We start from the raw sequence: 15,660 nt of genomic DNA on the forward strand, positions 1-15,660 counted from the left end.
ACAGAACGTGACAAACAGGGGGACATGAAACACGACACATCATGCTTGTGGTGAGGGCCTCGAGGGGAGAAGGCAAAAGGGACCCCAAAGACACACTAGGTAAAACAGCACACCAGACAACACGACACAGACCAGAGCTGTTCTGCACTGCCCGCCTGAAAGCTGCCATCAATAGTAGAGCCTCTCCCTTCAGCTGTCCTAAGAGGATCTTGGACAAGATTGCCTTCCACTCTGCTAATCTTTAAATCTGCCCCAAGAACTCCCAACCCACTACTCTCCCATCAACCCATCTCCAGGCCATGGCCCCTGACTTATCTTTTGCATGATTAGTGATGGGAATCCACATTGCACCTGAAATGAGTCTGCCTCAGAGGGCCCCGTGATGGCCTGTCAGCCTCTCAGTCAGCTACAATGAAGAAAACCAAAACCAAAGTATGAGTCCGGAGTTATGTGGGACAAATCCCACCAAGGCGGCTACTTGCCCTCTCCTGAGTGTGCCGGGCTCCTTCAGCCTCCAGCTTCATCCTGATTCCAAGGCTGTGGCCTTTATTAGGAGTGGCACCTGGGTTAGGGAAAGGCAAAGTTAAATGGCATTCCTGTGAGTGCAGTGGATGACCTTGTGTGCTGTAAGACATGTGAAAACCTCTGCTTGGCTTCGGAGAAGGCTTGGGAGGGGCCCTCAAATAAAGAAATGAACACCCTTTCTCCCTCTGCTGCCTTCAAATCACCTCCCAATAACTTGTAACTGGATACCTGCTCACCCTCCCTCTCCCAGTCACAACCCTCAACTCACCTGAAACCTCAATCTCAAACATTATCTTTGACACTGGGAAGATCCCTCTTATGATATGATAAATCTGCTGAAAAAAATGTTGTAATTGACACAACCAGGGACCTCTGGAAGCTGTGCTCCTCCCAAAACCAAGAAGACAATGAAACAAGAATAACACAAGAGATTACAAAGGTGCTTTTCCCCCCCTAAGCACAAAATACAAAATCATGGTCTTAAATACTCCCTGTATTCCATGCTGTTTTCTTCACAGAATCTTCCAAGCATCTGTGCTTTAGATGCCCAGAATCACCTGCTGAAAAGAAGCTGAGATAAGCTGAAAGAGCCTCTTCACTGAAATGAGAGGAGAGCTCTTACCCCAGCACATCCCAGAGAGGGAATGAAGTCCCTCAGCCACGGCTGGGGTTAATATACCCCTGATGGTGCCCGCCCCTCGTTCCCATGGCTCCCAGGAAAAGGGAGGGGGCGAATCCCACCGGGTATAAAAGCCCTCAGAGCAGCTGCAGTTATTTGGTTCCTCTGACTCAGATTCAAGGGGAGTAAGGGGCTTGTTATAGAAGAAAACTCTTCAGAAAACAGCACTTTCTTTTTTGCAACAGCTAGTTGGAGCAGAAGAAGAGAAAACTGGTAAGACATACAACTTTGTGTTTAGGTAGCATAGCTAGATAAATTGGGTAATTTGCTGTTAACTTATGTAATTATTCTGTGTTTCATAAAAGCTTTCTAATAAATTCACACCCAAAGCTCCAGCAGCCCAGCTGGCCCTACCAAATCTGTATGTTTATACATGCAGTAAACAAAACCAAAATATCAATAATACTTATCCAAAGTCTTTGAAAGAAACCTATTGAAATTAGCACTACCTCAAATACAAACTAATCCATCTGGAAAGTTCACTTCACTCAAAACACAAATTACACAGAGTTAATAATACCGAGAAATGAAGCACCATACCATATGCCACCAATGAATATAATGCTGAAGGAAAAAAAACCACTTATTTTTTTTTTAAGTTTAAACTAATGGGTTTTATTAGCTAAAACTAAAGATTTTGCCAGGATTGTGACAACAACAACTTTTTCTTCCTCTGAAATGTCCCTTCTGTTTCCCAAATTCCTTACAACTTCTGAGTGTAAGTCCAAGCAAAAAGGGAAATTCGTGCACTTGTGTGTTCGATGCTCCTCTCAGATTTTCTGTTTTCCTCTACATCTTCTTATACTTTCAGTCTTCACGCTGCTCTGCTGTGATGAGTTTGACAGAAGAATTGGTAAATATTAAGAGAGGATTTCCCTCCCTTGCCCCCTCCCGTCCTCCCTCCCCAGAGCTGGTTTCCTCAGCGCATTTCACTCAATCCCAAATCTGCACTGATGCACGCTCCCCGCACGGCTCACAGCTGTTCGGCTAAATTCAGCTGTTGTGGGCTCAACTCGGGGATTGTCGGCCGCATTCGGCTGTATTGGTCTCTTCGGCGCGGCTCGGCTCGCTTCGGCCGGACTCGGAGCCGCTCTGTGCGCTCGGCTCGGCTCGGCTCGGACAGCGCTGGCGGGGATGCTGGGGGTGGGACTGTTGGCGTGTCAGTGCAGGGCCAGGGGTAGGACGCGATGATCCTTGTGGGTCCTTTCCAGCTCGGATATCCCACGGCTCTATCCCATGACTGCAGCTGCAAGACGCTGGCTTCAGACGGCTGCTCGCCGAGCCGGAGCGCGGTGAGTACGGCAGCCCTGTGCCCGGCGCGGTGAGTACGGCAGCGCTGTGCCCGGCGCTGTGAATATTGCAGCGCTGTGAGTACGGCAGCCCTGTGCCCGGCGCGGTGAGTACGGCAACGCTGTGCCCGGCGCTGTGAATATTGCAGCGCTGTGAGTACGGCAGCGCTGTGCCCGGCGCTGTGACTCGAAGGCGGCTCTGTCCGCACGGCTGTTCCCGAGCCCGTCCCTCGGGTTTGGCTCCTCGCGGTGCTCCCGCAGCGGGGCTCGGCGCTGGCTGTGCTCGGTTAGTTCAATCCAGGGCTCCGTCCCGGCTCCGGCCAGTGCCCGCCCTCGGCTCCTCCCCTCCGGGGCGGGCGGCGCAGTGCGGAAGGAAGGAAGGAAGGACGGACGCGGGCCGGGAGGAAGCGGATCCCGCCGGTCCGCGGCACCGGGTGGGGCGGCCGTGCGGGCGCACGGTGAGCGGGGCGGCGCCGCGGGCCGGCCGGGGCTCGGGGGACTCCTGCCGGCTCGGGGCGCTCCTGCGGGGTGGGCCAGGCCGGTCCCTGCGGCGGCCCGGCGGGGTCGGGCAGAGGCCGGGGCGGGCGGTGCGCGCTGCTCCGAGGGCACGGAGCTGCCGGCAAGGGAGGGCAGGGCCCGCAATGAGCGACTCTCGCTGTGCCCGTTCTGCCGATGCTCAGCACGGCGATGGGGCTGCTCTCGCGTTTGTTTATGGTTTGCTGCGCTGAGGGAGTTCCGGGGGGGGTTTTAGGATCGCACTCGCGTGTGGCTGGCAGGCAGCGTCACCAGCACGGCGCTGCGATGCTTCGGCCGCCGCAGGGCAGGGTTGGCATCCAGATCAAACGCTGCTTTCGTGAAGGAAGGCGGGGGGAAAGCCAAAAATAGGTTGACGTGTTTGTTCAGTCCTTTAAAATGTCTTGATGGCTTCAGTGTTTAAAATATCCTGTCCTTTTGTACAAGGGCAGAATTGGTGAAAAATATCTGAAAATTGAAGGCTCTCCCTCTGCTTTTGGCGCTAGTATACCATTAAGGTGCCTGCTGCTCTTCCATATTGCTGGTAGCTGGAAAACCTTTTTTTGTTCTATTTCCCTGCCAAGAAATCCTGTTTATCAAGTTTTGAGAAAGAAATTTAAGCTAAAATGGAGTAGGGTTAGATTTAGGTGTGTTCGCTGAGAAGGTGTTGAGGCCCTGGGACAAGGTGCCCAGAGAAGCTGTGGCTGCTCGATCCCTGGAATTATCCAAGGCCAGGCTGGACAGGGCTTGGATTAACCTGGGATACTGGAATGTGTCCCTGCCCATGGCACGGGGGTGGCACCGGAGGAGCTTCAAGGTCCCTTCCAACAGAAACTAATGTGGGGTTCTGTAAAATTCTCGTTGTCTGAAGCAACCTTTCAAATAAATCCAGATGTTGAAGGGTGTTTCTCTGGCTAGTTCTGTTTTTGAAACACTCTTATGCTATCTTTGGGTAATCCCTGTATTTTTTTGGACTTAGATAAACCAAATCTCGTGAGGTAGGATGGGGGAGCAGGGGATTTGTTGTTAGGTTTTGTTGAACACGTGGAATCCCAGGGAAAGGATTCAATCCAGCTTTGTAGGGGGGATTCACTGACACCATTCTGTTGCCAGGGCTGCCCATGCTGAGGCACCATGGCTTTCAGCAAGGGCTACCCAGTCTGTCCCAGGCTGGATCGCTGACACCATCCATCTTGTGTTGCCAGGGCTGCCCTGCCGAGGCACCATGGCTTTCAGCAAGGGGTTCCGAGTGTATCACAAGCTGGACCCGCCTCCCTTCAGCGTGATGGTGGAGACCAGGAGCCGGGAGGAGTGCCTCATGTTCGAGTCCGGAGCCGTGGCTGTCCTCTGTGAGTCCGTCTGGGTTTGTGTGGGAGGGGTGGCAGACCTGGTGCTGTGTGAGCCATTTCGTTTGGGGGAGGGAGAGGAGCAACTCTGCTGCTTTTCTGTCTGCTGATGAAGAGGCTTCTGGTTTAAATGAGAAAAGAGACAGTTTCTTATCTTCATCTGTAGAGAGAGAGTGTTGCACATTGCATTACATTTCTTTATACATCTATATTTTTGCATCCACTAAACTTTCTTACCGTTGCCTCCAACATCACCTTGTTTCTTGGGTTCTGAACAACCCTGTTTTGAACATGTGATAACTCGCTGACCAGCTAATTCTGATGTTGCATTTCATAGCAATAAATTCTGTGTTCTTGAATGTTATATCATAATTTGGTTTTATCTCATTTTGTGTGATTTTTGGTAGCTTTTTGGTTTTTAGGTTTATTTTGCCTCTGTATTTTTCACCTCCCTCTAGACTGAGTATTGCTCTGTCTTGTAATAAAATGAGTAATATTTTGAAGTAGGATGTCTTGCATTGCAAAGTTATTTTTACATGTCTTAAGTGAAAAATGCGTGAGATAGTTCCTTAAATTTTTGCCCCCTCGTTTTTTGTTTTGCTGGAGAACACTAGAACAAGAAGTGCAGAAGAGAACCTTAAGGCCTCTACATAGACTTTTAAAATATGTACTATTATAAAATGTGTTTGTGTTCTTTAGAAAGTCAAAGCACCTGGTTGCATAGCTTTCCTGAGCTGGATTTTGGCTCCTCTGCAGAAAGCTTTCATTCCATGGCAGCAGTTTTCTCCTTAGCCAGCACCTGTTAGAGGCCAGGCAGTGACTGATGTGGCTGCTGCAGCTGTGTGATGGTCCAGCTGAACAGTGGGTGCTTTGCTCCTGTTTTTAAAATTCTGCTGTTTCTTTTCCTGGTACAGTTTCTGCTTGCCATGTATTTAAGTAATCCCCTTGGCTTTGCTAGTAGTAGTATCCGTAAGGCACTGTGGTGTGGATTGGGGATAAGTGTCCAGTCATAAAGGCAGCAAACAGGTTTAGTGCAAGCTGTGAAAGGTGTTGGAAGATTTGTGGAACAGGTTTATTTTATCTTTTTTGATAATTATGGAATGTGCTTGACCTGCTTAAGGGCTAACAGATGAGAAATGGTTTATTCCTGAAGGTTATGCTGGAAAAGGGCAGTGAGTCACTTCTCTTGGCAGGGTACACTGCAGGCACCTGGATAAATGGCCTTTCCTAAGAATTAAATACCATGTCACAGTTCTTGCCCACCTTGTTGTTACCAAGCAGAGGAAGGCAGCCCCGAAGGAGCTTGGAAGCCTCTCTGCCCTTGTGTTTTGTGCTTTGGGGTAGCTCATCATTAATGTGCACAGCAGTGTCCTTGGGGTTCTGACTGGTGGGTTAGGTCACAGCACATGCTCATTCTCAGCTGGAAGTAGTTACTGAGCGTTGTTTGCAGTGAGCTTAACCAGGAGACGGGTTATTCTTTCTCTGGTGCATGGGCGTAGTTTTCCACTGACTATTTACAGTGGCATTTTGCTTGAATTTCCTCTGTTTTATTTCCACCTAATTCCCTAAATTCTTTAGGTGCTGATACTTTTCTTAATGGTTGAAGATCCCAATCTTAAACTGACAGCAGAAAAGGCCCAGGAGTCCCCTGGCTCAGGTTTCTTTCTCCTCTTTTTCTGCTTGCTGTTCCCATCTGGTATCTGTTCTTTTTAGCACATATTTAAAGGAGCACAGTTATTACTACTCGGGAGGGTTTGTGAAGTGTTGCTTTATCTCACTGGTCGTGTCACAGAATCCAGCCAGAAGATTGCAGGCTGTAGCTGTACGAACTTACAGGTGTTTGCACAAATTATAGACCAAGTTAATGCAGTACTGCTGTGCCTTGGGCAAGATTTCCCATGTTTGTAAAATCACTGTGAATAGACAGAAAAACGGTCTGACCAAGTATATATCAATGTAAATCCAGAACAGCATCACTTTAAACTGCCAAAAGCTTCTGGGTTTTGATGATGGTGCTGCTGCTTTTTAGAGTACAAAAATTGACAATGCTGACCTCAAGACTGTTAGACATTTTCCCAAATATTGTAGTAAATACTGGAGATGAATTAACACGTTTAGCCTTATAGCTGGTCATAGTTCTTAGCTGTGTGTGGAGTGGGTAATACATGCACAGCTGAGTAGATAATACCTGCGCAGCCCAGTGAAATACATTTTAGCATTAAAACTCATTCATGTGGCTCAGTTCTGAGAGCCTTAGTGAGCTGCAGCTCCTGGAATATCCAGGTGCAGAAATGTGGCGTTGAAACGGGCTATGAGAACGGAGCGGAAGCTTACTGATCCTGCAGACACCATCTTAAAGGAAGCACGTGTGTCGCTGTGCTGCGGGAAGGATAAAACTGCTTTAACCTTCCTCCCCATGCCCTCGGTGAGGCTCTGCAGGATGATTCAGAGGATTCAGCCCAGCCTGGGTAGGAAATGCTGCACGGCTCAGGTGGTGCAGCACCTGGCGTTCAGAGTGTGTGCCATGTGCTGTTCCCGTCAGCCAGGTCCGAGGGAAGCAGGGAACAGGGTGGAAGGGATGGTTCAGAGGTGGTGGTTGTGTAACCCCCAGTCTGAACGTGGGAGCAGCCCAGGCCATGCTTCTCCTGGAGGTGCTCTGTGTGGATTATCTCATGTTGCTGTGGCTGATCACCTGAGCCATGCTTTGCTTTCCTGCGTGCATTTAACACCTCTTTGGTTGGTATTGGGTTACTGGAGTGTGGGGATCCTTCTCAAACCTGGTGAGAGCACCTGGGTTTAAATGCCAGCAGCTTCACTGCTGAGTTGTTTGGAATTTAGTGGGAGGGTATCATAGATGTGTTTTTGTTGCATGGGCAGTGTATTTATCCTTGGAAATAGGGCTTTCTGAGATGTCTGAACTGGATAGGTTTCCCTGGCTGGGCAGGAGTGTGTTTTCTCCCTCTCCTGCTGGTGACTCATCCCACATGAGTGCTAAGCTGTCTGTGCTCCTGTCCCTGCCATGGAGAACATTCTGTCTGATAAACACGGAGCTGTGAGCGTCACGGCATCCCTGGGACCTCAGTGCCACTGCAGGTGGAGCAAGGGGAGCACACCTGGGCTCAGTGCCACTGCAGGTGGAGCAAGGGGAGCACACCTGGGCTCAGTGCCACTGCAGGGCTGAGCAGGGGAGCACACCTGGGCTCAGTGCCACTGCAGGGCTGAGCAGGGGAGCACACCTGGGCTCAGTGCCACTGCAGGTGGAGCAAGGGGAGCACACCTGGGCTCAGTGCCACTGCAGGGCTGAGCAGGGGAGGCACACCTGGGCTCAGTGCCACTGCAGGGCTGAGCAGGGGAGCACACCTGGGCTCAGTGCCACTGCAGGGCTGAGCAGGGGAGCACACCTGGGCTCAGTGCCACTGCAGGGCTGAGCAGGGGAGCACACCTGGGCTCAGTGCCACTGCAGGGCTGAGCAGGGGAGGCACACCTGGGCTCAGTGCCACTGCAGGGCTGAGCAGGGGAGCACACCTGGGCTCAGTGCCACTGCAGGGCTGAGCAGGGGAGCACACCTGGGCTCAGTGCCACTGCAGGGCTGAGCAGGGGAGCACACCTGGGCTCAGTGCCACTGCAGGGCTGAGCAGGGGAGGCACACCTGGGCTGCCGGGATCTGTAGTAACCTGTGTGCACCCTGGTAGCTGTTCACTGCCATGGGGAGCAATGGTACTCAGACCACTCCTTAGTGAGGAAATCCTTCCATGCACATCAGCCAAGGTGGTCTCAGCAGGCCTTGAAAAGCAATGTGGCAGGGTTTTCTCATCCCCAGCATTGTGAGCTGAGCCAAAAAGTGTCAAAAGAAGAGGTGTCAAAAGTAATAAAATAGATATTTGGTTGGTTAATTTAATAGGTGAAAGTGGTGACTCTGTTCTGATTGTGGTAATATTTGGGTTTTAGCTTTAATTTGAATACCAAAAATCTGACAGTCGTAATTTGACAAAGCCCTTGAAAACCTTAGTCTAAAAAGATCAATACCAAATGGTGTTCCTAAATTTTTCACAATTTTTTCACATTTGTTTAGGTTCTAAACCTTTTAAAATGGTAGTTGTGTGTGCTTTGTCTCGTCTAGTGTAAGTTAGAAGTCCTGGGTCTGAAGGAAAAGCATTCTGAGAGTCCCATGTTCTACCTGGGAACTGTAGGCACTGACTGAAATGTGCTGTCTCATGGCCCCTGTGAGCACACCAAGAACAGAGAAAGCCTACCTGGTGACTTTGAGTGTGATCCGACCCTTTCAGGTGTTAAAACTGGGAAACTCATCTCTGCATCTGGAATGAAGGGGAATACACGTTGAAGCAGATTATCCCAAAAACACTATTGTTGATGGGGTTCCATTTCTGTAAAACTGGGAGGGCTGATGTATTCCCTTCAAAATCGTGGAATTGTTCACCTTTGGGGTTCCATTTCTGTAAAACTGGGAGGGCTGATGTACTCCCTTCAAAATAATGAATTGTTCACCTTTCTTGTGAGAGTCTGTGATTGAGCAGGTGTGCTTTTTACAGATGGTGTTGTAAAATGCTCTTGGCTGTTAATCCTTAATAAATAGTGACTTGAAATTTTGTTGTTTTTCTCTTGACACTGCAGATTGGGTTTTCTCCAGAGTACATTACAAATTGATTTGAAAATCACTTTGCAAGTGTTGTGATCCTGTGCAGTTTTTTGTTAGTTTGGTTTGGGTTCCTTGGTAGTGCCTAACAGTGATCCTGCAAGGATAACCTTTCTGTTTTTGGAGGGCTGCAGATGGGGTCAGTGGGACTGGTGCCTTGGGCTCTCAGAGAGCAGATCTGGCCTGTTCAGGAGGCTGGGTAGGAGTCCTTGGGAGGAGAAAGGGAAGGAGTGTGGTGGAGCTGTGTCTGCCCGAGTCCATCGTGGTTTGCAGAAGCTGCAGTGCTTTTCCTGGATGTTGTAACACTGCTGACCACAGCAACTTCCTCACTGGGCACTGCCTGGAAAGCAGAAGTCTGGTGGGCATGGACCAGGGCCGGATGGAGGAAATGATGCCAAATTTGACGTTTTCTCATGTGAACTTTGGCCTTAAAAAACAACTTGAGGTGGGAAAAGTGCAGGCAGTGTGAGAGAGAAACACTGAGGTGGTCACTGTGGAAAAGCTTTGAGGCCACACTGAATTGGGGCCAATGAAAATGAAAAGCATGGCATGAAACGCTTTTGGTTGGTTCTTGGGCACTTTAAGCAAACAGCAATTGACCAGCCACAGTAAGCTGCTCTGGTTTTATTTGATTAGTTGGTTGGTTTTGCAACCCTTTGCTGCTCTATTGGCCTTTGTTGGCCTTTTTTGTTGGTCTGAATTTGCAAAGCCCACGTTACTTAATTTACTTTTTGAGGCTTAGCAAGGATATCCAGCATTCTCTGCACTGGAAAAAGAGAATAAATCCGTGTGGGACAGAAAAGGCATTGTTCTGACATGTCACTAAATCCCAGCAGACGCCTCTAAGGAAAATCCTGCAAGAAGTTTGAAAGGAAACCTGATCTTTCCATAATCATTTCAGTTGTGGAGGGAGAACACGGCAGCTTTCTGGGAACTGAGTTTAGAAGAGTGCGTTGGTATCGTGAAACCCGTTCTCAAAAACAGACTGAAGGAACCAGGGTCTGAGGTTTAGGAGTTCTTCCCAGCCCAGTGGTTTTCTGGTTAAGAAAAACACACTTTGGTGATGCTCACAAAATGTTTTTAGATGAGCTGCAGGTTCTTAGCACTCACCCTGGGTGAGGACTTCAGAAGTAGATCTTCATATTGCTATCAAACTATTTTTATTACATCTGTATTAAAGGAATATTAGTGCAATGAGGTAAAGAAACTTTTAAGAAGTCCACTGAATAAAACATTGAATAGGGTTGGATTTCAGGCTGTGGTTAAATAATTGTTTAGTCTGTTTTAAGTGTCTGATCCACTGTAATGAAAGAGCTGGCGGGTATTTGAACACAAGGGTTGTGCCTGTGCACAGGCAGGGCTGTACTGATCTTTGGGGATGCTTGTTGGGAAGAGCAGTTCTAGGTAAAATAGAGGGTTTTTATTCTAACTAAAATAGAGACTTTATTCTAAATGATGCAGCTGATGTGAGAGAGGACAGCGGAATGCCAGGGCAGATGGGCGTTTTGATTTACTCCTCTCCATGTCATGTCCTGAGGTTTTCAGTGCCAAAGCAGAACGGTGCTGATTGTTGGTAGCCATGGAATCCTGATCCCTGCAGATCCGGTGGCCAGGCGGAAATTGTTGGTGTTCCCTCCTGGTGCAGTCGTGGTCGTGAGCAGAAGCTCAGGCCGGGTGGGATCCAGGGGTCCTGCTGCTCTGGCTGTTACAGTGCTGATGGAAGGGCTCAAATATTCACTGAACTCCCAGGAGAGCCATGGCAGATAAACTTGAATTTCTTCTAATGTATGACAGGGCTGTTTTGTGTGTTTTGTTTCAAAACTGCCTGTGGCAATTGTGTCTTCCCCATTCATGTAAGACATGGCTTTTCAATACCAGTTTTTGCAGACCTGCAAGAGTTCTGATCTGCTTGAAATATTTCTAAGATAGTTAAAATGGACTTGTAATAGTCTTGTGCAGAGATAACACTGCCACATGATGGCTTTATTCTTGGAGAAAAAGGGTAATTTAAAAAGGATAATTTTTTTCCATGAAGAAAACAACATTAAGCGCTAATTTTAATTACAGGAGAGCCTTCTCAGTCATCTGATTTGTCTGTGCTGTACATGCTTTTTATAACAAGAGATGATGTTGTTAAAATGCCAGCGTTCTCCTTTAATGTCACTTGGAGTTTTGCTTTTTTATTGCTGAAAAACATGGCACGATCATACTTTGTCACAGAGTCAACCCCTCATTTTCCATTATCAAGTGCCATATGCTCATGCATTTTGATTTCTCTCCAGAAGCCTCAGTAAGCAGCTGCTTTGTGATCGCTCAGTTTGGAGTTTTCAGTGTGGAGTGTCTTGTTCTCGCTGCCGTAGTGCTGCGGCTTTTACATCAGCAGATCTTTCATTTCCTCTCCCCAGCCTCTGCAGAAAAGGACACAATCAAGAACACGTACTCCAAAGTCATGGATGCATACGGGCTCTTGGGCGTGCTAAGGTTAAACCTCGGTGAGTCAAAGATGTGAAACTTGTGTTTTTCATTTGTGGCACAACCCTGTGCTGCTCCTGTGCGACTGCATCTTTGCAACAGAAACTGGGCTTATTTTTTTCTGTTGGTTTGGTTTGATTTTCTTCTTTGCAGACTAACTTACAAATTTGGAGCGCTCCCAGAAATGAGGGAGTGGACAAAAATAGCTTCTGTTTTTGCAATCCCTGCTGTTTGCGGAGTAGTTTCTCCTTGGCATTGGCTCTCTGTACGTTTTCAGGCACGCTGGGGTGGGTTTGTGAGCCCTTGGTACAGGAATGGATCAGCACCTGCTCTGCTGAGATGCATTCTCTGCCTGTGCTGCAGGGGACACGCTGCTGCACTACCTGGTGCTGGTGACGGGGTGCATGTCCGTGGGCAAGATCCAGGACTCGGAGGTGTTCCGGGTGACGTGCACCGAGTTCGTGTCGCTGCGCGCGGACCCCGCGGACGAGGACCGCGTCTCCGAGGTGCGCAAGGTGCTCAACTCGGGCAGCTTCTACTTCGCCTGGTCTGCCACGGGGGTCAGCCTGGACCTGAGCCTCAGCGCCCACCGCAGCATGCAGGAGCACACCACTGACAACAGGTTCTTCTGGTGAGTGCAAAGTGCTCCGGCAGCGTTACACCATGAGTTCCTTTGCACAGTAATGCCTGGCAAGTGTTTGTCCCTGTCCTTCCCAGCTCTTACCTGTGCACCTTTCTCCCACAAACCTTGACATTGACTAGCATTACTCCAGCTCTGAGGGCAGAAGTGTATTACTAATGACAGGCTGTTTCTGTGACCACTTGGAAGCTTCTTAATTGGAAGGCACAGATTTTTCACTGCTTATGTTGTGTTTTCATCTGAACATTGCCTGTGATGTTGTGTTTCAGTTTTGGTGCCTCCTAATTCTTCAGCAGTTGTGTCAGTTTTTTAAATGGGTGTGGTTATGAAACTTCAAAGGAAAAAAATTACTGTTTTTTAGAACGTTCTGAATTCTAAAATTATGTGTTGTTTATAGATAGATTCCAAGGGGGTTTCCAACATATGAAAGCACTTCAAAAGTTTTGTTACTCAAAAAATTGTGATATTGCGGGTTTTGTTGAGACAGCTGGTGGTCTCTGCCGCAGAGGGCACTTTGCTTGGCTGCTGCTTTCAGTATAATTTTACTGCATTTTTTTTAATAAAGTATTGTTTTCTCACAGAGAGTTTTTGGTGAGAGGAATACTGCTCTTTCTGTCGATCAGCAGCTTAAATAATGCCAGTAATGCACCCTGACATGTCAGAAATTCTCTTCCCCTCAGCTTTTGCTAAAAATGCTCTGTGTGTCCAGGTGTCTTGGTAGGGTGCTGAAGATTTGGCTTTACACCGTTAGAACAGGTGAAAAGCTACATCCATTCCCCTCTGCTGGCCAAAATACACCCAACCAGCTCCAGCATAGGAGCCAGTGCTTCTCTGGTCTCAGTCAGGTAGAGGAATCTGGTCAGAGTGAAATACAAGAAAAAATTGTTAAGGAAGGAAATAAGCTCAGGTTTTCAGAAACATTATTCCTTGATGTAGGGTTAGAGGGCTTGTAGAGACCTTGCTGTGTGTCCATGCGTCTGGAAAAAGACTTGGCTCTCCATGGATCAGTCAGGGCTTCAGAGAAACAGTGCCTGGTAACCCTGTCAAAGTGAGCTGGGCTGGTTCTGACCCTTGCTGTAGAACTCTGGCAGTGACCCTGTTCTGTGGGTTTTTAGCAAGGACCAGTCCTGCCAGGAGGTGGCTGGAATGTCCAGATTCCTAGGTCTAGAAATGCAACCACTGAAAGCCAAGAACAGGAAGTATTCTTGCATATGCACTGAAAGTCAAGAACAGGAAGCCTTCTGCATATGCACCTCAGTGAGCTTCCTGGGGGTTTTCCTGCTCAGAGTGCCCAGGGAAAGACTTTTTGCTGTGTGTCCTATTATAATGCACCTGTATACTCAGGTTTAGGATGAAAAGGCTAAAATTTAAGAGCTAGAGATTTACAATGCGTTAGAGAGTTATAATGAACATGCTGTTTGCAATTCCATTGGACTTTTCTGGGCAGAGGCACAACCAGGCATCTTCCTGGAATTGGCTTTTCTTTGCTGTGCTGAAAACTTTGCTCCCTTTTTATACTAGTGAATGTTTCCAAAGAGGATCAAAAGCCAAGCCTCACTAGAGTGAGGCAAACAGAAAATCTCACAAAACCCAAACTTTAGTCTTTCTTGCGTAATGCAGCATTGCTTAGTGCTGGTAAGTGTGCAGGTACATTCAAACTGTGGATCTTCCTTTCATGTGAGCAGTGACTGCTGTCAGAGAGTCATGTGTGGAGTACGGGCAGTACCAGCACCCAGCCCTGAAATTGGTGTTTAAAAACGAAGAGGGCCAGTTGGCTGGGAATGTGTTTCTGGGAGCCTTTCTCGTGACCAGGTTAGGCTTAGGTGGCACGTAATGATGACATATAATGGAGTATTCAATATCTGTTCTATTGTAGCTTTATTTTGTGGTGGTGTGAGGTTGTGTGGGGCTTTACACACTACAAAACAAGTAGCCCTGTCACTGGAATCCTGTCATGCTTTCCTGGAGTCTGTAATCTTTGGCTTCTCCAAACAAGGCTGAGCAGAGCAGTATAAACAACTTAGAGTGTTGGGTTTTTTTTGGGGGGTGACAAACAAGGGCTATGAAGGTTATTATTTTAGGGTCATGGAAATTGATAGGTTCACCCCGTTTTCTTATTGTGCTATTTGCAATTTCAGGAAGATTTAATGAGAGTTATATCACAAAACTGCAGCATGCCTGTTGTCCTGGTCCCATTGGTGTTAGTGGGTGTGAAATGGAAGGAGTTAGCTTAAGAGTTGGAGCTGAGTTGCAATTCCCTCTGGTTGTTTGGCTGTGTTCCCCTGCAGGAACCAGTCCCTGCACTTGCACCTGAAGCACTACGGGGTGAGCTGTGACGAGTGGCTGCTGCGGCTCATGTGTGGGGGCGTGGAGATCAGGACCATCTACGCCGCTCACAAGCAGGCCAAGGCCTGTCTCATCTCCCGGCTGAGCTGCGAGCGGGCGGGCACCCGCTTCAACGTGCGCGGCACCAACGACGACGGGCACGTGGCCAACTTCGTGGAGACAGAGCAGGTACGGCGTGCCCCAGTGCCCGCAGCCGGGCTGGCAAGGCAGTGGAAGCCCTCAGTCATTGCAATGGTGAGATGCTTGCTCTAAATCAATGTATCACAGGTCAAGTCTGGCATCAGCAGGTATTGGAATGGTTTCTTTGATGCTAAATGAGGAAGCTAAGCAGGTTATGTAATTTGATGATCTTGGTTTTTAGTGTGGCTTATGGCAGGGCATGCCTGGGGCTGAGTTGCAGCAGCTTAAGAAGGTGCTGAACTCCTGTGGGTGGCTGTGCTTCCCCTGAGCCCCTGGAGCTGCGTGTGCCCCTTCTGGCCTGAGCTAATCTGAAGCAAGAGAAACAGGCAAAAGGGATTTTGGGCAAATACCAAAACACTGGAACCTTGTGGCTCAGGAAAGATAAAAGCATTGCACTTAGCTCAGCTCCTCTGGAAGGCAGCCTGTAGAGCCACTGTCCTTCTGCTGCCTTGGATTGTCATGGCTCTGCCCTCATCACACAGAAATGTGAGACCCTGCTAAATCCTTTGTGCTGGCTTGCCTTGGTAGCCTGTTCCTGCAGGGCTTGTTCCTGTGCTCGTGCTTCCAGGTTTCTTTGGCTGACTGACTCCTTCCAGAGCCCAGTGACTGAGAGAGGATTCCGTGCAGGAAGGGCTCTGCTTGTGCACCTCCAGTGCCAGTTGTTCAGTCAGAACACCCTTGTTACACTTGCTGTGCCCAAGTTTCCTGGTGTGCCAGTGTTGCTGAATGGCTGTGCTGTGTTATTCCACTGCAGTTTTCCTTTCCTGTGTTATTCCACTGCAGTTTTCCTTTCCCAGGTACTTCATGGACTGTGATGTGTTGGTTTCTGATGCAGAAAATCTGTGCCAGGGCTCTGAGTGGGCTGCACCGTGATTCTCTGTGCATTGGTGTTCGTTTTAACTGTTCCTGCAGGAAGGTCTTACCGAGTTGTTTCAAACATCCTATTCCTAGTGCAGAACTTACTCAAGGCCAAATAATAAAAGCTGTGTTTCTGTACATGTTGTGAATTTGGATTC

The 15,660-nt window shown here is 48.4% G+C and overlaps 1 protein-coding gene across 6 annotated transcripts in view; it reads left to right on the forward strand.

The window, feature by feature from the left end:
• Positions 1–2,877: 2,877 nt before the first annotated feature.
• Positions 2,878–15,660, forward strand: part of SYNJ1 (synaptojanin 1) — a 46,752-nt gene continuing 33,969 nt past the window's right edge. For all 6 annotated transcript variants that reach the window (XM_054270486.1, XM_054270487.1, XM_054270488.1 and 3 more), the window contains exons 1-5: positions 2,878–2,951; positions 4,212–4,355; positions 11,412–11,498; positions 11,842–12,109; positions 14,407–14,632. In XM_054270486.1, the coding sequence (XP_054126461.1) occupies positions 4,232–4,355; positions 11,412–11,498; positions 11,842–12,109; positions 14,407–14,632 (705 nt within the window). In that variant the 5' untranslated portion in view covers positions 2,878–2,951; positions 4,212–4,231. The remainder of the gene's footprint in view (positions 2,952–4,211; positions 4,356–11,411; positions 11,499–11,841; positions 12,110–14,406; positions 14,633–15,660) is intronic.

The sequence above is a fragment of the Melozone crissalis genome, unplaced genomic scaffold (genome assembly GCF_028551555.1).
Source record: "Melozone crissalis strain CALT ecotype California unplaced genomic scaffold, PUWL_Pcris_2 ptg000009l_1, whole genome shotgun sequence".
Taxonomy (NCBI): domain Eukaryota; kingdom Metazoa; phylum Chordata; class Aves; order Passeriformes; family Passerellidae; genus Melozone; species Melozone crissalis.